Source organism: Theropithecus gelada, chromosome 7b, assembly GCF_003255815.1.
Source record: "Theropithecus gelada isolate Dixy chromosome 7b, Tgel_1.0, whole genome shotgun sequence".
Classification (NCBI taxonomy): Eukaryota; Metazoa; Chordata; class Mammalia; order Primates; family Cercopithecidae; genus Theropithecus; species Theropithecus gelada.
In genome coordinates, this window is record NC_037675.1 from 2,142,204 (window position 1) to 2,165,270 (window position 23,067).

Consider the following 23,067-nt stretch of genomic DNA (forward strand, 5'->3'; position numbering starts at 1 on the left):
AATCATTGCTCACTGCAGTCTCAACTCCTGGCCTCAAGCGATCCTCCCACCTTTGTCTCCCAAAGCACTGAGATTACAGGCATGAGCCACCAGGCCAGCCATGGCCTCTCTATATTAATGATGATACCATTCAGCTTCCCAAGGTCAAAACCACATGGTCATTTTTTCATTCCTCATTGTCCTATGCAGTCTTTCAGCAAATCTATCAACTTTATCGCTACAATGTCACCCTGGTAATACTCCCTCTTCTTCACAGCATTAGGTCTAGCCCTCAGTGTCCCTCACTGGGCCACGGCTACATTCCCAAATGGTCTCCCTACCTCTGTCCCCTCCTTCCAGCCCATGACACTCCTCCTGCCAGATGAAGATTCTTAAGGCCTGGCTCTTGGCATGTTGCTCCTCTACTCTAAAACTCCCCAAAACTTGTCACAGCCTGCTGAACCAAGCCCCATCTCTCTATCACAGCTGGGTCCCCAGAGCCTGGCCCTGCAGACCTTGCCACCACAGTTACACCCCAGTCCCCGTTCTGGTACCCCATCTGCCCCAATGCTTACCACCCTTGCCAGCTCAGCCTCCAGCCCTCTCGTCAGCCGCCTCCTTCCTAAAACCTCCCTCCTCTGGGTGCCATGGTCCCCACTCTCCAGGTTTTCCTTCTGCCTCTTGGCCTGCCCCCAGGGTCCACTTCAGGGGCTTCTCTTCTTCTGGCCATGGTCTCTAAAGTCCCAAGCTCAGCCCTTTTCTCTCTCTACCTTCTCATAGGCAAGCCCGTCTCCTCTCAGACCTTCAGGTACCAACTGCACTCAGATGGCCCCGGACTCTCTCTGCCAGGACTGCTCCTCAGAGCTCAAGACCTGCAAAGCCTTGCCAGCATCTGAAACTCTACCTCCCCATAGAAATTCAGCCTCATCCCTGCAGATTGGTGCCCCAGTGGGAGGCACATGCTCTTTCTCCTCTCCAGTCCTCTCCAAGCCTTTGCCCAAGCTGTCCTTTCTCTCCAGAATTTCTCCTATCTCCCTGGTCCATCTGGAAATATCTATCTTCCACTGCCATGACCATTTTTTAAATGCTACAGCAGTGTCACCAACTCAATAAGCCTTCCCCGACTGTGCCCAGACTTAATTCCTCCTCCGTGTACTTCTGTGCCTGGAGTAAGTCTCTGTCACTGCACCTGGGACAATGCCATCTCCCCACCACATCAGGCAGGGAGCTCCTGGGGGGCAGGGAGCAGGTCTTCTGACCACAGAGTCCCCTTCAACAAATGTCTGCAGAAATAAATTCCTCCTCACATCCCTCTCTGGTGTAATGTTTTTACATTACATGTTTGCAGCATTCTTCCAAATTCCAAAGCAGGAATCAGGACACTGTCTTAGGCCTCACCCTTCCCATCATTCCCAATTTGTCCCCAAGTCTTACTCATTCTAGCCACTCTGATTCTCTAAAGTTCATCCCTCTCTCTATTTCCCATGCGCTGCCTCTGCCCAGCCACATTTATGCCCCTGCTGGTCCCGAGGAATCCTCCTGACTGGTGCCCCAGCTCATGGCACGGACCCTTCCCTGCAAACCCATCCTTCCCAGAGTTACCTGTATTCTTCACTGACTTAAAATCTTCCCTCACAGACAGGATAAAACCTAAAATCCCACAGTGTACATACAAAGCTCCCCATTATTTGAACATGGATGAAGAATCTGCTTCGAGCCCTGTTCCTCATTTCCTGTGTAACCTTGAATGAGTCACTTAACCTCTCTGGGGCTGGGTTCAGCCCACCATAAAATAAGAAAATAGGACTAGCTCTCTTGAGTACCAGGCAGCTATCTAAAGCTATGATTTGGGCAGTGTGATGAGGAGTGCCAGCCATCACAATCAAATGACTTCATCAAGTGCTTCTGTGTTTGGTACTTCACAAATTTAAGACTGACTTGGGGTTTCTGAGATAGTCATGTATTAACAGACACACAAATACTAAATCCATTTAAGGTACCTTATTTATATTAAATACAAATAAAGGAGAAAAGCAGGTCATGTGTGGGGTCATGAGAGAAGCTATGAGAGCTGAACATTGGAGAGAATTGCCTCCCGTGATCTAACCGTCCTTTCTGCTCCACTTTCCATGTGAATAAGTGACCTAAGGCTATTATAGGAAGTCAAAGCCTGCCTGTCATACCTGTTCACACTAAATGAGAGGACTTCTGGCTTAGAGTAATGTGATCTGGGTTGTGGTCTTTTGGTTGAAGCCTCATAATCACTAAGTGATCCCATACCTCTCTCAAGTAGTGTGTCATGAACCCGTCAATGATTCCATCTTGCTCCAGTCCTATGATGAGGTTCACCACGCTGGTAAATCCAAAAACTGCATACACTAGAGCAAAGAAAGCAGCAGTTTAAAAAGCAATAGCTCAGGAGGCAATTACACAAGCTTGGCATCAGCTAATAATAATGGAATGTTTTTCATGTTTTCCAGAAGATGCTGTGGACAATTATCGAGATAGACTAACAGAATACCCCTTCTACACACCCAGCTGGACCTCCACTTGTGTTTGCAGCTCTCCCCATCCCTGCCTAACTACTCTCATCAAGGCAACACTCATCACAGGAGTGGAGAATGATGGTCACCGCCGACTCAGTCACAGAAGATTCTAGCAGGCCAACTCCACCCATCCTCCACTCCCCTACAAGTGGCTGCCCAGAGCCAAACCCACATCCCACCTGGGCAGTGGGAGCAAAGCCAGTAACCGAGTGGCCAAGGAAGCATAGAAGTGACCGCTAAGTTTAAGACAATGACTCAGGCTGGGCGCAGTGGCTCGAGCCTGCATTCCCAGCACTTTGGGAGGCTGAAGCAGGCAGAACACCTGAGGTCAGGAGTTCAAGACCAGCCTGGCCAACATAGTGAAAGCCCGTCTCTACTAAAAATACCAAAATTAGCTGGGTGTGGTGGCACACACCTGTAATCCCAACTACTCCGAAGGCTGAGACAAGAGAATCGCTTGAACCCAGGAGGTGGAGGTTGCAGTGAGGCGAGATCGCGCCGCTGCACTCCAGACTGAGCGATAGAACAAGACTGTCTCAAAAAAAAAAAAGACAATGACTTGACAAAGTGATTCATCTCAATGATTCCCAAGCAGGCCACCTCACAGCGTGTCCAGTGTGGTTACCCTATTCCACACGGCGTATCCTAGAGACAGACAGGTGGCAATGTGCAAGTGACAATGGCTTTCAGAAATAAGACTAGTGATGTTAAAAATGAATACAAGAGGGTATAATTGAATATGACAGAAGGAAATCTGTACCTATCAGAGAATCTTATTAGAGTTGTGAGCATCTCCTAAATGGGCTTAAAGCTACTAGCAACAAGAAATAATACTTTTTAAACAGCAGGTGATCAAATTTAATGCATGTTAGTTTGTCAAAGCTGCATTTTTAAGTTGTAACAAATTGGTGCCTTAGACTATGGGATGGGCATGAACAGTAGAAAAATCTGACGGTGAATATAAGAAAAGCTGTGAAAAAAAGAAATGGAGAGGAGTGTGGGGATGGTTAATTCACAGAGAAGGGAAGGTGGCCTTGCCTGGAGTCAGCAGCCAGGAGTCCAGCACTCACCTTCTCCCCAGAAGGAATAAAAGGCCACACGTCCATGAGGAGTCTGGCCTTGGACCTGACCCTGGCCCTGAAGCTGCAGTATGCTCAAAGCTGTAGCAGACCAGGACAGAGGGCTGAGGGTACAGGAGAGAGGGTGCCCAGCCTTGAAGAGTCAGAGGGGCCAGAGCACAGGCCAGTGGAGAGAGCCAAGAAAAGGGATGTGGGCCTTGAAATCAGACAGACCCAGGTCATCTACTGACTGGCTGTAAAACCTTAGGCAAGTTACATCATTTCTGTAAGCTTCAGAGTTTCTTATATGTGGACTGGAGAAACTAGTTACTCACAATTCTTCTTTCCCACCTCACCTTTCCTAAGGCCCACTGTGGGCAGAGAATGCTCCCTATGCTGTTGCTGATGGGCTCGGCCCTATGCCTCATCTCAGCCAGTGGAATATGGGTGGGAGTAAGAGGGGGAAGCTCCAAGCCAAGGTCTTAAGAGCCACCACTTTCTTCCTACTAGCCCCACTGTGCCTCTGTATCTGCCCTGAGAAGGGCATGCCTGGGAGCTGCTGGTCCAAGAACAAGGAGTCAGAGAACAGCCCTGAAATCAACCCACAGCCTGATGCAGAGTGTCCCCAACCCACAGACCTGTGAGCAAGAAAAATAAATGTTTGTTGCTGTAGGACTTGGGGTGCATTTGATATGGAGCATTACTGAAGCAGAAACTATAGAACAAAATGCCCAGCAAGGTGCCTGGCACAGGAAGTGCTCAAAGGCCAGTAGTAGCTTGGCTGGGGCAGCATGCATGATGGAAGGGCATGGGCTTTGGGGGTCAAAAGCCACGTGACCTTTGCCACATTTCTTAGCATCTCCAAGCCAGCTGCTTCACTTTCAAGTGGAGGGATGGTGAGGATTAGGTACAAGCCTGCTGCTAAAGTGCTCAGGGCCATACAAGGTGCACTATAGGTGCTTGTCTCTATGGCAGGTTCCATTATTTTCCTCTTCATGCATATGTGCAGACCCAGGCACCACACAGTTAAGTTCTGCACTAAGTCGGGGGGACTGCAAGTAGCAGGCTGAAGACAGGAAGCCCAGGAAGGAGCTGGCATGAGAGTCGAGGTCAGAGGTCAAAGCATGCTGGGGTTGGCAGGGTGCCTGCCTTGCCTGGCCTGGCAGTAACCCTCCACCAGGATGCCACCTGGGAGAGGGTGGAGTCCACAGCCTAAGAGGCAATAGCCAGAGGCGAGGGCCACATTATCCTGAAACACTCCTACACTTGCAACCACTGTTACCAAAAGGCTCAGAGTATTCACAACCAAGGAGGAATATGTGACTGAGGCCAAAAGGATTGTGTTATTAATCAGATACAAAAGATTTCCCTTTGTGGAGGCATACCATAGAACAGCGGGTCCCGGGGTGGTTTTCTTTTGACGAGGACACGAGCCAGCAGTGCTACCAGGAACAGGATGAGGGCAGCAACCCCTACAATAGTCCAGGAACTGCAACGACCAGAACAGGGAGGTGGTCACTATCAAAATAAACACACTGGTGCCTGGAATTTCCTGACTATTGAATGCATTCGCTCCTAGTCCTGCATAATTCATCCATAATTCTGCTTCTGCCTGCAGCTCCCAGCACTGTAGAGTTAGTGAAGTTTATCTGCACCTCTTTGGCCCATCTGGGCTGCAGCCCATGACTTTCAGGGACCGAAGCCATCAGGTCCTCCTCATTCTCCTCTTATCCTGTCTCATGTGCACAGATGACATGTCTGGAGCTCCCTCTGCCTCACCCCACCCTGAGGCACAGATGACCACTGCCCCAGTGCCTCCACCTACCCGTTCCTCTAACCCCTGCTCCCTAGCAGCTAACAGGTCTCACCACTGACTCTGCCACCTCCCTCAGGGCCAGTCAGAAGCCCTCAGACTGAGCTCCAAGGAATATATAGGCATTACAACTAAACATGCCTTCCAGGGGACAAGAAAGAAGTGACCTTATGTTTTGTGTATAATCAAATGGGCCAGAGAATGGGGCCAGGAAATCCATGGAGGAGGAGTCTGGACTAGACCTGAGGCCAGAATGAAGATAGCCCAACACCCCAGAACCAGGACCAACAGATCAGCATCCAACCCCAAACCACAGAAACCAAGGTGAAGCTTGGTTGAGCACATCCCCTGGACGTCCTACAGGAAACGGAATGGCACCAAGGACAGCAGGGGTCAAAGACGCTACTCAGTGGGGCAGCGCTAGGGCACGAGGCTTGGTAGAGTTATCAGTCAGGAAACCAGGATCCTGGTACCCATTCTGTTGCTAACTGTGTCACCCTAGGAAAGTCACATCATTGCATCCATCTGTTTATTAATTAATTCAAAAACATATCAAGGAAACAAATGTATTGTGCACCCCTATGTGGTAGCCATTGTTGCAGGCCCTAGGAGACTGGATAAATAAGAGAAGTCCTTGCCTACATGGAGGAACCTATTTCAATGGACTCTGAGCTCTACCACCTAGGAGTTTTCCTGTAGTCCAACAGCAATACTCTCCCTCTCACACCTCCAGCATTGACAGAGTTTCCAATTCTAGACAAAATACTACCTGGCCCACTCCGATGGCTTGCTACACCAGGACCTCTCCAGCTTGGAGCAGCTACAAGCACCACTCCTCAGCTGAGACCCCTCCACACCACCACAGCCCAACATTGAGACCTTTAGATAACTATCACCATCCCTAGGAGAGAGAAAGAGAAGAATAGAAGGAGGGAGGGAAGGCAGGAACAAATAGATGATGAGTGGAGGGATAGGTGGATGGATGATAGAATGAATGGATGGATGGATGATGGATGGATGAATGGATAGATAATGGATGAATGGATGGATGGATGATGGATGAATGGATAGATGATGGATGAATGGATGGATGGATGATGGCTGACGGATGAATGGATAGATGATGGGTGGATGATGGGTAAATGGATAGATGGATGATGGATGAATTGATGGATGATGGAGGATGATGGATAAATGGATGGATGGATGACGGATGGATGAATGGATAGATGATAGATGAGTGGATGGATGGATTATGGGTGAATGTATGGAGGATGGATGGATAGATGATAGATGGATCAGTTCTATGATAAGAATGAGAAGGCCAGGCACAGTGGCTCACACCTGTAATCCCAGCACTTTGGGAGGTTGAGGCAGGTGGATCACCTGAGGTCAGGAGTTTGGGACCAGTCTGGCCAACATGGCGAAACCCCATCACTACTAAAAATATAAAAAATTAGCCAGGCGAGGTAGCAGATGCCTGTAATCCCAGCTACTTGGGAGGCTGAGGCAGTAGAATTGCTTAAACCTGGGGGTTGGAGGCTGCAGTGAGCCGAGATTGAGCCACTACCCTCCAGCTTGGGCAACAGAGCAAGGGTCTGTCTCAAAAAATAATAATAATAAATTAATTAAATTTAAAAAAAAGAATGAGGGTGGCTGTTTCAATGTCCAGGTGAGAAACTAAAAAATAGGAGGTTTCTGGTGATTGCACATCAGTGGTTGCTCCAGGATCCTCCTGTGGGGATGAGCTGAAGAAGGAGGAAGCCAATGTGGGTCAAGAGTGTGATGCTGGGCTGAAGAATCCTGTGAGGAGGGAAGAGGTGGGTGTGCTGGGTCAGCTGACAGGCATTTTAATGGTGAACAGCCTGAGACAGGTGGTGGTCGGGTGACAACTCCAGTCCTCCTACCAAGGGCCTGCACTCACTGCCAGCAGGGTCGCATGGCTGGTGCTCTTCTGGAGCAGGAGAGAGCAGTGTAAAGTGGTTCACAGCATCCTCTCATGTTCTTAGCTCCAGGAGAGGAGGGAAAAATGAAGGGAAAATAGGGCAGCAGATCATCTCTGACTCTTGGCACTGTCCCCAGAGACCCTCCTACAACAGCCAAGTGCAGGACCTGCTCACCACAGGAGAAAGAGGTCCTGCAGGGACTCGGGGACAGGTAAGGGCTGCGACTAACCCCAGGATGAGAAAGTTGCTAGTCTTGGGGGCTGGGAGGGCCTGCTGATGCCCTTTCATGGACAAACACCTACTGAGAGGGGACATGCATGGATGAATGTGAGCAGTGTGTGTCTCAGTTAGAGAGGGAGACAGAACACGCTCAATCCTTTCCTGGCCTCTCAATTTAATTTTCTTTTTCTGGTTTTCAGAGTTGCATAAAAGGTTTGGTGGGAAGGAAACTCGATTTAACAAAGTCAAACATACCTGAGTGCCTACAATGCACACGGCGCTGGCCTGGGCAGGACAGTACAGAGGGGTTAGATATAGCCAGGGCAGGTAAGTTCTGACCACAGGAAAGTAACTCTCGGGAGAAAGGTGCAAACGAGGGACTGAGGGAGCTCAAAGGAGAGAGAGGGAAGGTCTGCAAAAGGTAGAAATGGCCATAAAGTCCAGGTGCAGCTTCAACAGTCTGCGATAGGAGGAAGGCAGCATCCTGGTCAGGGAGCAGCAGGAGTCTGGGCTAGAGGCTGGAGAGGAGGAGGAGTGGTCAAAGGGCAAAGGCAGGCTGGTGTGGCAGGAGCACTAGTGCGTGGGCTGGGACTGGGGACAGAGGCCGAGAAACATGCCGGGGGCTGGGCAGGGGGACTTGCACGGGAGCCTTTGCCACAGTCCAGGTCAGAAAGGGCCAGTGCCAGGGAGAACTGAAAGGAGAGAACAGACACTAGAGCCCCAGGACTTGTGGGGAAGGAGACAGTGGGAGGAAGGTAGTGGAGAAAGAAGAGAGAGGAATCAAAGGCCACTGGGGTTTTAACCTGCAAGAGGACAAGAAGAATGGCTGACACTAATTATTCAAAACGCTGTGCTTGCCAATGCGCTCCATTATGCACAGCAATACATAATTCAGTCTGTATTCAGTAAATGCCATCATCATCTTCCCAGTGGCTGAGGCCAAAACCTAGGGCTCATCCTCAAATCCTCTCTTTGCTGCCATGCAGCCCTCTTCAGTAAGCCCCATCTGTTCACCTTCCAAAATACCGACTATGCCCCTCCAGTTCCTTCCCCTGCACTGCTCCATTTTCCTGCCCGACAAGCTCCATTCCCAGATCTTCCCATAGCTCAAGTGTCACCTCCTCCTAGAAGCCTTCCCCGGCCACCGGCCCCCTCCCCAGTCACCCTATTTTACTATCTTCATAGCATGTCACTATCTATGTATTATCTGTCTATCTCATTACCTGCCTCCACAACCTCTTCTGGCTTGTTCATAGCTGTGTCACCAACACTTGGAACAGTGCCAAACACACAGTAGCACTCAATATATCTTCACTGAACGCCCATAATGCTGTTTTTTGAGGGTCCCCCATGCCCTATATTGACAGGCATGTAATATTTGGTGGCCCGGAGCAGCTGCCTCTAGGGGATGCCTCCAGAGACTGGGTCAGACCAAGGACAAACACTGCTGGTGCCTGGTGAGCACTCAGTGTGGGTGCTGCCTGGATCAGGTGGCCCGGCAGCTAGAGAAGAGGAAGTTACCACCCTGTATACAGACACTCCAAGGCTTGACCAGCTGAAGGGGGTTTGCAGCCTACAGACTGATGCAATTTCCTTCGCACCAACAGCTGAGAAACATAGCAGGTTACTTCCTCCTCCCTCCAGACAGCAACCAACTTCAGCAGGCACAGAGGCTGGCGCCTATCCCAACACCCGGAGACCCTCAAGCCTTCAGCTGCCCGCTGCAAGTTGGTTAGTCAGTGATCCCTGCAGTGGAGTGGGAGGCAGGGCTTCGAACCCAAGCCCTGTCCCCCTCCGTCAGCCTCACCCATTTCCTTCGCATTGAAGTGTTCTGCCTCTGCTGCTGGTCCCCATCCTACCCCAGCGCAGGCACTGGGAAGCACTTCTCCATTCACAACGCCCCTTCACAAAAAGATCTCCGTGGAACCTTACAATAGGACGCACACAAAGTCCATTTGACCGGAAGACCGAGGCCAGACCACACGGTCAGTGCCAAAGCCAGGCCTAGAACCCACGTCTCTGCCTGTTGGTTCCGGGCTATTTCTGCTAGTCATTCACAACAGTTTCTAAAATTAATAAGAAATGATAAGTATGCGAAAGTCCATACATGGAAACGTTCCCGTGAGATGCAAAAAGAACAAGGCACACACGAGCTGACACGGCCGGCCAGGCTCATAGTGTCCGTGTTTGTTCCGCTCCCCACCGGCCCCTGGGCCCCTCCAGGGCAGGGGTATTGACCCCTGTGTCCCCGGGCACCTGGCGCGGTGCTGGCACCACATCCCGAAATGCGCCAGCCTGGGCACTTCAGGGCCTGGCTCCAGGACCGGGCCCGTGCGACCCCTGGGACGCCCCCCTCTGTCCCGCGGCGGACGGTCCCAGCCCCCTCGGGAAAGTTGCGAAGCTCCCGCCGCGCCGAACCAACTCCAGCCGCCCCTCGGCGCGACCCCCGCCGCCTCCGCTCACTCACTCGTGCTGGGCAGCCAGGTAGTTGAAGACATAGGTGACCGGGATGGCCGAGAGGGACAGCACGAAGACCCCGGTGGCCGCAGAGGCACTCATCGCAGCCGCCGCGCCGCTCGCCCTTCACCGCATCCCGCTGGGCGCCCCGCCCCAGCTTCCGGCGGCGCCCGCGCCCCCTCGGCGCTTGCCCTTCGAGGCGCCCCAGCCGCGCTCCGCGCGCCGCGCCCTCAGCGGCGTCCCCTCAGCGGTGTCCCCTCGGCGCGCCCTCCCAGCCCGCAGCCGCCCCCCGCGCCCGGCCTCGCCTCCCCGAGTGCGCAGGGCCGCGGTGCAGTCCCGGGAGGCGTCCTCGCAGTGCTTCTGCCAGGGGCGCCAGGGCTCAGCGGCTAGCGCCCGGCGGCGCCGAGGGGCGGCGACACCCCTGCGGGGGGACAGGTGCCCCTGGTTGCGCGCTCTCCGAGGGAGGGCCCGGGGCATGGCGGGAACCGGTCATCGACGAGCTGGAGAGGCGCGGGGTTGAGCTGCGGGCCCGGGGTGTCAGAGGAGGAAGGGCCCACGGGATCGTCTATGGGGGAGCCCACGGCCCAGAAGTGGGAAAGGACAAAATGCCCCGGAAACCTCGGAACCTCTCCGCTCCAGCAGCCATCCGCTGGCAGCAGGCACAGCCCCTGCACCGAGCCGGAATCCGGTTTTTAAACCCTGGCTCTCCACTCACCAGCTGTTGACTTTGGTCAAATTACTTAACCTCTCTGTCTTTTCCCTTATCTGGGAAATGGGGATAACCCACTTCATAGTGTGACCGTGGGGTTAACTAAGTTCATACCTACGAAGCGCGTTATCCTCCGCTGCTCACTATACCATCTCCTGCAATTCCTTTTTTTTCTTTTCTCTCTCTCTCTTTTTTTTTTTTTTTTTTTAATTGAAATGGACATAAATGCCGAGACTTTCTAAGCGACTACAGCGCCATTCATTGCTACTCCAGGAAGCATTCCTGGAGGCCAGGTTGCCACCAGCCAGCCTGCACTGGGCCCTGCAGGATACAAAGACTGGAAGATAAGCCTCTCCCTCTGAATGATAGATGCCTACTGGTATGGAAAATATTGTGTGTCAAGTGTGCTGACTACTCGAGCTGGCTTTCTGAAGGGCAGTGAGTTCCAGGAGGAGAACAGCTCAAGCAACCGAGGGAGGTACCGGCATGTACTTACTGTCCTTACAACTTTCAGGGAATTTAAGAGACCATTTAGGTGTTTTTGCTGTTGCCATTTGAGGGGTTTATTTTTATTTTTATTTTATTTTATTTATTTATTTTTGAGACGGAGTCTCCCCCTGTCGCCCAGGCTGGAGTGCAGTGGCGCGATCTCTGTTCACTGCAAGCTCCACCTCCCGGGTTCACGCCATTCTCCTGCCTCAGCCTCCGGAGTAGCTGGGACTACAGGCGCCTGCCCCCACGCCCGGCTAGTTTTTTGTATTTTTAGTAGAGACGGGGTTTCACCGTGGTCTCGATCTCCTGACCTCGTGATCCCCCCGCCTCGGTGTCCCAAAGTGCTAGGATTACAGACGTGAGCCACCGTGCCTGGCCTATTTTTATTTTTTTAAGACAGAGTCTCACTCTGCAAACCAGGCTGGAGGCAGTGGAGAGATCAGGGCTCACTGCAGTCCCCACTTCCCCAGGCCAACCCATCCTCCCAGCTTAGCCTCCCTAGCTGCTGGGACTACAGTCTCACGCCACCTCTTCTTTGTAGAGGCAGGGTCTCACTGTGTTGCCCAAGCTAGTCTCAAACTCCTGGGCTTACATGATCCTCCCTCCGCGGCCTCCCAAGGTACTGGGATTACAGGTGTGAGCCACCGCACCTGGCCTCTAGAAGACCATTTGGCTCACTTTAAACATGAGGAAAATGAGCTACAAAGAGGCTGGGGCCTGCACCAGGGCCACTCCGCTTTTCAAAAGCCAGTTCTCCTAATCCCTCATCTTAGTTCTTCTTGAAGGCTTCTCCAACTCTGAGTGCATAACGATAAAGCCTTGGCCCACACTGTGACATATCAAAAGTTTCTCCAAGAGGTGTCCTCACCTGTTACCTGCACATCACCCTCTTCCACCCCAACCTTTACCACTCTCCTTAAACTCCTGCTTCCTCCCTGACAAGAGACACCTCCTCCTATACCTCTGATCTCCCAGCCAGGTTCCCAAGCCAGCCCGTCCCTTCCATCAACACCCAACCTTGTTGGATCAATCTCACCTTCTCAGAGCTGCTCCCTCAGAGCCCACAAGAGACCCAAGTGACATGGCAAAGCTTCAAGGTATTGTGATATACATATTGGGAATTACATGATTTTTTTGTTGACAACAGTTTCTCTCTTAATGCTGAAAATATGAGTGGTCAGAATTCTTGTAGTTGGGAAGAGTTTTTCATAGGAACCTTCCCTGGCTTTTGGGATAAGTGAACCCCTCTGGTTGCCCTGGATCCTTCCCCTCAACCTAGACACATGCTCAAGTATCTTCCAATTCAGAAATCTGCTCGCTGAACCTGAGTGTCCTGTTTCTTTGTTTGTTTGTTTTGTTTTGTTTTTTGTTTGTTTGTTCATCTTTGAGACAAAGTCTCGCTCTTTCACTCAGGCCGGAGTGAAGTGGCGCGATCTTGGCTCACTGCAACCTCTGCCCTGCCCCCTGCCGGGTTCAAGTAATTCTGCCTCAGCCTCCCAAGGAACTGGGATTACAGGTGCCCACCACCATTCCCGGCTAATTTTTGTATTTTTAGTACAGATGGGGTTTCACCATGTTGGCCAGACTGGTCTCAAACTCCTGAACTCAGGCAATCCACCTGCCTCCGTCTCCCAAAGTGCTGGGATTACAGGTGTGAACCACTGCACCCAGCCCTGAGTGTCCTCTTTTGCCTACCATCTTCTCTCGTTTCTTTCTCAGACACACTCGGTTTTAATGGCCACATCTATGATGCTAGATCCCAAATAACAAGCCCTGACCTGTTATTCCCTTAGCATGGCTGCCTGGGCATCCTGGTGGCACCTCACAATGTCAGAACGGAATTCCTCATTTCCTCAAGACACACTTCTGCTTTATCTCATCTGGTGGCACCACGATTCACCCACTCACCCAAGCCAGAAGCCTGGGAGCCATCAGTTCCCACCTCTCCGGAATTCCTTTGGTTACACAATTCTACCAATGTGACATTCCAAATATCACTCAAATCTGTTTGCTCCTCCCCATCTGCACCTCCTCTTAGTTTTGGTCTATACTGCCTTTCATCTAAATATGTTCTAGTCTCCTCCCTCTGATTCCTGCCTCTGACCTCAGTTGACTCAGCTGCTGTAGAAGGCCTTATCTGACTGCCCCCCTGCACTTTGGCCTATCAAGCGCCCTGCTTTATTTGATTCAGAGTGCTTTTACTATCTAAAATTATCTGACTCACACCTTTGTATACTGGTCTGGATCTCTCCTCCATGATAATGGAAGCTCCTCAATATTGGGAACCTTCTCTGGCTCATTCATTGTTCCAGTCCCATCATCTAGATTAATGCCCAGTACATAGAAGTACTCAAGAAATATTTGTAGGCCAGGCACAGTAGTTCAGCCTGTAATCTCGGCACTTTGGGAGGCCGAGGCGGACAGATCACTTGAGGTCGGGAGTTTGAGACCAGCCTAGACAACATGGTAAAACCCCATCTCTACTAAAAATACAAAAATTAATCGGGCATGGTGGCATGTGCCTGTAGTCCCAGCTACTCAGAAGGCTGAGGCACAAGAATCACTTGAACCCAGGAGGCGGAGGTTGCAGTGAGCAGAGATCATGCTACTGCACTGCAGCATGGGTGATAGAGCAAGACTCTGTCTCAAAAAAAAAAAAAAATTTGTTCAGTGAATGAATACTCTAGATCATTATTGCTCAACAGAAATATACTGTGAGCCACAAATGTGAGTCACATGTATTATTTTATTTTATTTTTATTTATTAATTTTTTATCAAGACCTAATCTCAGTCTGCTGCCCAGGCTAGAGTGCAGTGGTGTGATCTTGGCTCACTGCAGCCTCTACCTCCCTGGTTCAAGCAATTCTCGTGCCTCAGCCTCCCAAGTAGCTGGGATTACAGGTGTGTGCCACCACACCTGGCTAATTTTTTGTATTTTTGGTAGAGATGGGGTTTCTCCATGTTGCCCAGGCTGGTCTTGAACTCCTGACCTCAAGTGATCTGCCCAACTCGGCCTTCCAAAGTGCTGGGATTACAGGCATGAGCCACTGCGCCCAGCCACATGTATAATTTTAAATATTCTTGTAGCCACATCAAAAAGGTTTAAAGAAACAGTAAAATTAATTTATAATATATTTTATTTAGCCCAATATATCAAAAAGATTATCATTTTAACAAGTCATCAACATGAAATATATTAATGAGATACTTCATAATCTTTTTCCATTCCGAGTCTTCAAAATCCCATGTGTGTTTGACATAGTACATCTCAACTCAGACTAGTCATATTTCAAGTGCTCAACAGCCACATGTGGCTAGTGGCTTCTGTATTGGACATGGCAGCTCTAGACCTCCTGTCATACTGACCTGGCTTCAGTTGTGCCATTTTACTATTGTAAAAATAGATATGATAATTACATCACTAATCAATTCATTTTATCAACAAACATTCTCAGAGAGTCTGCCGTGTTTCCATCATTATTCTAAGAAGTGAGCATACAAAGATGAATTACAAATTGCCCAAGAAGACCACAGACTAATATGAGAGAGAAAGTCATGTAAACAATTACCATATAATGCAATAAAAATATATAAGCCAGTTGCTATAGGAAACAGCAAATTTGGTCTGGAGGATCCAAGAAAAGCCTCAGAGGGAAGTGAGGCTTTAGACCAGCCTTGAAGAACAAGTAGAAGCTGGCCAAACAGACACGGAAGAGGTTGGGCCTTCCAGGCAACAGAGACACAACATGTTAAAGGCAGAAAGAAATGTGTGAGAAAGCTTGCCACTTTATGAAGTGCAAGTAATTTGTGCTGGTTGGAAATACTGGGATGTCATGTGCTGGGGGGCTGGCAGGAGGTGAAGATGGAGAGAGATCAGGGGCTCAATCTCAGAGAAGATTATAAATCTTAAATGACTTGTATATGAGGCCAGGCGTGGTGGCTCATGCCTGTAATCCCAGCACTTTGGGAGGCTGAGGTGGGAGAATCACTTGAAGCAAGGAGTTGGAGACCAGCTTGGGCAACATAATGAGACCTCATCTCTACCCCACCCCGCCAAAAAATTAGCCAGGTGTGGTGGCACGCACCTATAGTCCCAGCTACTCTGGAGGCTGAGGTGGGAGGATTACTTGAGCCCAGGAGGTCGAGGCTGCAGTGAGCCATGATTGCGCTACTGCATTCCAGCTTGGGCAACAGAATGAGACCCCGTCTCTGAAAACTAAAAAAATAAACCATATAAGTGAGAGGAGGGATGGACTTGATCAGAGTAGCATATTTAAAGCTCTGTCTGGTAGCTGGCATGGACCATGGTTTACAAGGAAGAGGGATAGGAGGCAGAAAGAATAATTAGGAGGCTCCTACAATTGTCCTGTCAAGAGAGGATGGGCCCTGAACCAAGGTAATGGCAGTGAGAGGGAAGAGGAGAAAAAGAGGACACAGGTGTGAAAGATCTGGATAGGAATTGGAGATGGCTGGGAGGAGGGCACTAGAGATGATTTTGGTTGTGGACATGTTGGGTTTTCAGTACCCAGGGGCTCCCAGGAATAGCTGTCAACTGTTTGGGTACTCATCTGCGGCACCAAGAGAGGCACAAGTTACAGAGAGTTTGGGGGTCATTAGCATAGAGGTGGGGCTTAAAACAAAGGAAATGAATTCAATGTCCCAGGAAGAGGAGAGAGCCAAAGAGAATGGTGAACAGAAGCCACTTCAGAGGTTTTGGTGAGTCTTGCCACCAGCAGAACAGCCATGGGGATCTGAACTCGATAACAGAAACATCCAACAGCCCAACACTGAGACCTGCTCCCTTAGAGCCCACAAGGGACCCAAGCGACATGGCAATGTTTGAGGTATTGTGATGTATGTATCGGAGATTACATGATTTTTGTTGACAACAGTTTCTCTCGATGCTGAAAATATGAGTGGTTGGAATGCTTGTAGTTTGGAAGAAGTTTTCACAGGAAACTTCCCTGGGTTTTGGGGTAAGTCATAAACCCAACAAATATAATCTGATTTTGTGACAATACAGTAGTCTGTAGATTGAACAGTAATTCCATCAATTCTATCTCCTGTAATTCTCACAACTGCTGTCTGAAGATCATAGAGCCATTTATGGATGAAGAAACTGGGGCTGGGCCAGTTGCGGTGGCTCACAGCTGTAATCCCAGCACTTTGGGAGGCCGAGGTGGGCGGATCATGAGGTCAGGAGATAGAGACCATCCTAGCCAACATAGTGAAACCCTACCTCTACTAAAAATACAAAAAAATTAGCTGGGTGTGGTGGCGGGCGCCTGTAGTCCCAGCTACCCGGGAGGCTGAGGCAGGAGAATGGCGTGAACCCGGGAGGCGGAGCTTGCAGTGAGTGAGATTGCACCCCTGTACTCCAGTCTGGGTGACAGAGCGAGACTCTGTCTCAAAAAGATGAGAGAGAGAGAGAGAGAGAGAGAGAGAGAGAGAGAGAGAAAGAGAGAAAGAGAGAAAGAGAGAAAAAGAGAAAGAGAGAAAGAAATAAACTGGGGCTCAAAGAAGTTAGATGACTTGCCAAATTCAAATGGCTAAGAAGACGCAGGGCAAACTGGAATTCACATCTTCTGACTTAAAGTAGCTAGACTTATGATATCACAGCTGACCCCCAGCAAAGCTCCATGCCCAGCACCTTAGACAATGGTGTTTGGACATGCTTTGATTTAATCATTTGACTCATTGCCTAGGAGACTAAGGTCTGAACTTCTGCTCAGTGTAGGTCAATTCCAAAATTATTGTTTGAAAAAGTGTTGTATATGGCTTTTTAAAAAGGCATTCAGGCTGGGTGTGGTGGGTCACACCTGTAACCCCAGCACTTTGGGAGGCCCAGGTGGGTGGATCATTTGAGGTCAGGAGTTCGAGACCAGCCTGGCCAACATGGTGAAACCCCATCTCTACTAAAAATCTAAAAATACAAAAATTAGCTGGCCATGGTGGCACACACTTGTAATCACAGCTACTTGGGAGGCCGAGGCATGAGAATCACTTGAACCCTGGAAGCAGAGGCTGCAGTGAGCCAAAATCGTATCATTGCACACCAAACTGGGCAACAGAGCAAGAAAGACTCCGTCTCAAAAGAAAAAAAAAAAGTCATTCAAACAATAAAGATGTTTTTTGATTTTTGTTTTCTGCTTTTTAAGGAGCATTGATCTTGCAAGCCATAAAGGCTAATATTGCAGCTGTGACAAAGCATCAAATTTGACTCCAAGCTTCCTGGAAGCAAAAATAGAAACACAGAGGCTGTACAATGCCAATTACCTGAGAAAGACACAGTGTTTTATAATGCAGATTCAAAAATCACTGACTTAACTGACTAATCAGGAATTAAATGCAAAGCCCCCACCTTACCATGCCTGTTTCTGCCACAGAGGGGAAGTGAAAGCAGAACTTTGAGGAGCTTGGTCACATTGAAGCAGGAACAATGGAAGAGTGGGGCTGGGCAGATTAATGATCTTCAGGAAAAGTAAAGTGGAAGTCGGCCCCGCTTTCACTCTTTAGCCCCCAGCTCCTGAACATTCACTCTCTTCCCCTCATCACATGCTTCCATTCTCCTTTTTAAAAAAATCTTTTTGATAAAAGTTGTGTTTGTGTACTTATGAAAGGCTACCTACTCTAGATGAATGTGCAAGAGGCACATTCAGATTGATCTATGGGGTGTATAGGGACAGAACAAATGATCTGAGAGAGACCAGGGCAAGGAGATGTGTTGTGTGTAGGTCACTAGGATCCTCTCTGAAGAAGAAATCAGGGAGGGCCCAGCCCACCCGAAAAAAAACTCTGGAAGAATCTATTGATGCATGAATCTCCCTAAGTCTTTCCAGTAACCCCGAGTGCTGTGACTAGGGCTGCAATTATTAACATGGGTTTGGGAGGGGGGAAGGTAAAGGTGACTGTGAGTCCAACCCCTAACACAGTGCCAGGCATACAGTAGATGCACAATTAATGTTAACTGAAGAGGGGAAAGGAGAGATGAAGAAAGAAAGCAGGGGGAAAAGAAGGGAAGGAAATTGAGAGGGAAGGAAGGAGTTCTGAAGAAAAAAGAGTGATATGAAAATAAAATGATGGGAGAGATAAAGTTAGCATGTCAAATGTTTTTCAAAGGTCTTGTGCAGTTGCCAGAGGAGGTCTGTAATTTTGTCCTGGGTTTCCTAGCAACCAAAGCAAGGAGGGAAACATAATCAGTTATAACATTCACAGTGTCCATAAGGTAAAAACAGATCCGTTGCGCAGAAAAACTCTTCCCTGGTTCCTCTTAAAGGGAACACCATGTCATATAGTTTATCCTCAGCAACACTTCTGCAATGAATATAGAATCAAATTCTGAACAATTGTCTCTCAGAACATCCTCAAGGCAGGTGATTGGCATATTGTCAAGTGCCACACAGGACACTTAAGTGGTGAAAACAATTATATACAGACAAACAACTTTCTGAAGTTCTGGCTTGTTTTCAGTGATATATTTTACAATATCTGGGAACAGGGATGAAAATACCTTCCTGGCACCAACACCATCACTTCTAGTCCAAGCCCAGGACAAACATCACCAAATGATCATTGAACTTTTTCCCGTTGAGACTGGACATTGCCTCATAATCCTTTCCAACTGTACTCATTAATAGGGTTTTTCTCCCACGCCAACTTGAATCTATCTGCCAGCTCTGATCAAAGGGAATTGGTAAATATCCTTCAAGCAATGCTCTATTAATATGATTTCATATAATAAAGCTTGAATACAAATGAGGCAAGAGGGAGTGTGAAGTTATAGTGGCTGACAAGAAAGAAGAAATATTATATATTGATAGGTAAGGATAAAATGTAATGGTTTGACAAGCAAAGAAATGGATAATTTGACATTCTGTATGAAAAAGGTGAATTAGAACAAGGACTAAATCAAAACCCAATGTTGCTGTAGTATCCAGACTGTTGCTGGGTGTGTTTTTCTCATACATACACATACATGCACACACACATTTTTTTCCCTTTAGAGACAGGGTCTTGGTATGTTTGCCAGGCTGACCTTGATCTCTTGGGCTCAAGCAATCCTCCCACCTCAACCTCCTGAGTATCTGGGACTACAGGTGTGCACCACCAATCTCAGCTCTGTTTCATTTTTTAAAGACGAAAAAACACAGTACTTGAAAACAGGAAAGGGTTCTACTAATAGACCAGAGAATGTGAAGGATACATAGAAGATTGTGCTGTTACTTTGGGTGCCCCTAATAAACCACATCTCTCCTACCGCTTGACTTTGAACTTCCCTATGTAATTTGTTTTGTCCAATGAGACATTAGGAAATGTAAGCAGAGGCTTATAAAACTGCTTGTACATTAGGGTTTAATCCTCTTAGAATGCACCTTCGTGGAACCTAAGCCACCATGCTGTCAGGAAGCTCAACCAGCCATGTGGAAAGGCTAACATGGAGAAGAACTAAGGTCCCTGGCTGACAACCTGAACTGAGATCCCAGCTAGTAGGTATCACTAAAAATTAGCCATGGGAGGGTGTCATTATGAATCTTTCAACACCAAATAAAGCAAAACAACTGCATAATCAACCCACAGAACCATGAGAAATGATACATTTTAAAAAATGTTTTAAGCCACTAAATTTTGGGGTGGTTATGCAGCAGTAGATAACTGAAAAATACAAAACAGCAATGGAGAAAGAATAGAGGATTACGACTGAAGCACCAAAATTCTTCCTAAGGGAGATAGGTCCAAGCTCAGAGTCAACAAATGCAAAGAGTAGAAGGAGACTTTGGATGATCATTCAGGAACAACATTGAGAACAGCTCAGATAGTCAGCTCTTATCCTCTTCTCTGCATGAACATGTAATAGGTAGAAGCAATGGCTTTCATGCTCAAGATTAATCAGGAAAACTGCTTTTTAGAGAAAGTGGGCAAACTTCCTAAGGAGTGTTTTTCGTTGTTGTTTTGCTTTTTAGAGACAGGGTCTTGCTATGTCACCCAGGTGGGAGTGCAGTTGTGCAATCATAGCTCACTGCAGCTTCAAATTTCTGAATTCAAGTGATCCTCCCACTTCAACCTCCAGAGTCTTGGACTACCGACTTGCACCACCACACCTGGCTAATTTTTTAATTTTTTGTAGAGATGGGATCTTGTTCTGTTGCCCAGGGTGGCTCATGGAGTGTTTGAAGCGGGGTATAGGACTTGAGAATGAAGCAGACCCCAGTGTGAAATACTAAAGAGATCTACCCCTCAATAGAGGGTAAAGCCCCCGTGAACTACTATGAATGTCTCTAACCTGACTGTTTGCTTCTCATCCAGACATCCTAAAAATCCTAAAAGGGGTTCTCTCTTTTGATAGGCCCCACCTACTTACAAATAACCCTCAGATGATTCTGTCAGCCAAGGAAGGGGCCTAACAGTGACTTACACATCTCTGCAAAGACACTCATGGAAACTACCATATTAATGAACATAGTCCTTTATTCATCAATGTAAACAGAAAACCAAAGATTGCAAATATATTAGGAAAACCAACAGCATGGAAGAGAAGATCCAAGTTGGACCAATAGAAAAACTGACCTTGGAGGAAACAGGGATAGTTTAGAAAAGAAAGACTTTATAAAAATTGTGGTCACTATCTTCAGAGTAATTTGAGAAGATGCTGCATTCAAGAACTGAGAAGAGGTGACTATGGGAAAGGAACAAGCAAAGAACAAGAAAAGATTCTTGGGAATTAAAAGTGGGATTGCAGGCCGGGCGCGGTGGCTCACGCCTGTAATCCCAGCACTTTGGGAGGCCGAGACGGGTGGATCACGAGGTCAGGAGATCGAGACCATCCTGACTAACACAGTGAAACCCCGTCTCTACTAAAAAAATACAAAAAACTAGCCGGGCGAGGTGGCGGGCGCCTGTAGTCCCAGCTACTCGGGAGGCTGAGGCAGGAGAATGGCGTAAACCCGGGAGGCGGAGCTTGCAGTGAGCTGAGATCCGGCCACTGCACTCCAGCCTGGGTGACAGAGCGAGACTCCGTCTCAAAAAAAAAAAAAAAAAAGTGGGATTGCAATAGGGAACACTCAATAAGTGGACCAAATAATAAATTGGATACAGCAAAAGATCAAGCAGTTGACCTGGAATCAAGGAATATCAGAATGTAGAGCAAGAAAAACAAAGAGACAGCAAACATAAGAGAATGCCAAGGACAGACACAGAGATCCAGCATCTGTCTGATTAGGAAAGAACAGGGAAAATGAAAGAGAGAAAATACCCAAAGAAGTCACGGAATATTTTCTTAAGCTCAAGAAATATGTGAGTCTTTAAGACTGAAAGTGTTCACTGAACAAAATTAAGGTAAAAGGGTTAAAGTCTTAGGCATGGTGTCTGACGCCTATAATCCTAGCACTTTGGGAGGCTAAGGCAGGAGGACACTTGAGCCCAGAGTTTCAAGACTAGCCTGGGAAATATGGTGATACTCCATCTGTACAAAAAATTTAAAAATTAGCTAGGCATGGTGTTGCACACCTGTAGTCCCAGTTACTCAGAAGCCTGAGGTTGGAGGATCGCTCAAGCCTGGGAGGTCGAGGCTGCAGTGAGCTATGATTGCACCACTGCACTCCAGCCTGGAGCAACACAGTGAGACCCTGCCTCAAAAACTAATAATAATAATAATAATAATAATAAGATTAAACTTCCCTCACTAGCATTCCCAGTTCTCCTTACTCTATTTATTCCTTTTTTTGATAGCACTATATAATACTAGCACACTATATAATTGTCTTATGCATTATGCATATTATTTATGACCTGTCTCCCCTGCTAGAATGTAAGTTCCAGGAGGGCAGGAATCTTTTATTTGCTTCTTAATGAAGCCCAGTACCTTGAACATTGCCTTGCACCCTGGAGCCATCAGTAAAGATTTGTCAAATTAAATTAAAATCCAGACACATCTTGGCACAATTTCACAACTCCAAATATAAGTGGGAAATCCTAAAATCTTGGGGATTTCCTAGAAAGAAGAAGAAACAGAACTTTCACCTGACATGAACAACATTGGATCCTGGACAACAATGAGTAATATAACATCCTCATAGTTAGCAAGGAAGAAAAGCTTGGTACAATCTAAACCCTGCCAAAGTACCAGTTATTTCTAAAGGCAATCATAGGGCATTTTCAGACATGCAAGAACTCGTAACATTTACTGTTCATATTCCTTGGATGACAAAATTATTCAAACACATTTTCCAGCAAAAATTAAAGGACAGTCCAAGGAAAAGGACAACATGGGATACAAGAAATTGAAACCCCAAAGAAGTGAAAGAAGCCGGCAAGAGATTAACAGGATTCATCGTTTTTGGATGCCCAAAAGGATTTCTTTAGACCAACAGTTCAAATGGCATGAGGATTTACATTTATTAATATTCAATCATATTAATTGGCTCTTTTCTCCCATGGGGGTTTTTCAGTAAAACAAAACAAAACAAAACCCAAAAAACAAAAACAAAAAAACAGAAAGCCTGCTAGACAAATTCTAAAAGAGCTGTAACAATTGGTTATTTAGTTAGTAATATTTACATAGTCACAAAGCTGAAATACTATTTTAAAGTTTTTAATTTTTGAAACAACTATAGGCAAAACATAGAAAACTTACTTAGAGTTACAAAATAAAATGTAAATTTTATAAATGTTTACCCTGTAAGAACAGTAACTGACAAAAATTGAGGTGAGGTCAGGGGGTGGGCAGAAAATATGCTTCTTTTTTAAAAAAACAAAATTGAAATCCCCTCCGCAGTCCTGGTCCTCTCTCTCCATCTCTAGAAGCAATCACTCTCCTGAAATTGGGGCATAGTCAGCCCATATTTATATACT

At 47.6% G+C, this 23,067-nt stretch overlaps 2 protein-coding genes and 1 pseudogene across 8 annotated transcripts in view; 1 reads left to right on the forward strand and 2 right to left on the reverse strand.

Annotated features, from left to right (window-relative positions):
• HDGFL3 (HDGF like 3) overlaps positions 1 to 2,888 on the forward strand; it is a 99,803-nt gene extending 96,915 nt beyond the window's left edge. The window contains exon 6 of the mRNA XM_025391601.1: positions 2,460 to 2,888. Coding sequence (XP_025247386.1) covers positions 2,460 to 2,492 — 33 coding nt within the window. The 3' untranslated portion in view covers positions 2,493 to 2,888. The remainder of the gene's footprint in view (positions 1 to 2,459) is intronic.
• The window catches only part of TM6SF1 (transmembrane 6 superfamily member 1), a 29,572-nt gene extending 19,258 nt beyond the window's left edge, over positions 1 to 10,314 (reverse strand). For 6 of the 7 annotated variants that reach the window (XM_025391600.1, XM_025391599.1, XM_025391597.1 and 3 more), the window contains exons 1-3: positions 10,029 to 10,314; positions 4,969 to 5,072; positions 2,260 to 2,357 (exon numbers count right to left, since the gene is read on the reverse strand). Coding sequence is in view for 5 of the 7 variants with exons in the window: in XM_025391599.1 (XP_025247384.1) it covers positions 2,260 to 2,357; positions 4,969 to 5,072; positions 10,029 to 10,120 (294 nt within the window). In the remaining 2 variants the exon portion in view is untranslated. The remainder of the gene's footprint in view (positions 1 to 2,259; positions 2,358 to 4,968; positions 5,073 to 10,028) is intronic. The other variant, XM_025391594.1, reaches the window with a different exon arrangement.
• Positions 10,315 to 22,710: 12,396 nt separating this feature from the next.
• Positions 22,711 to 22,749, reverse strand: LOC112629538 (annotated as a pseudogene).
• Positions 22,750 to 23,067: the final 318 nt, after the last annotated feature.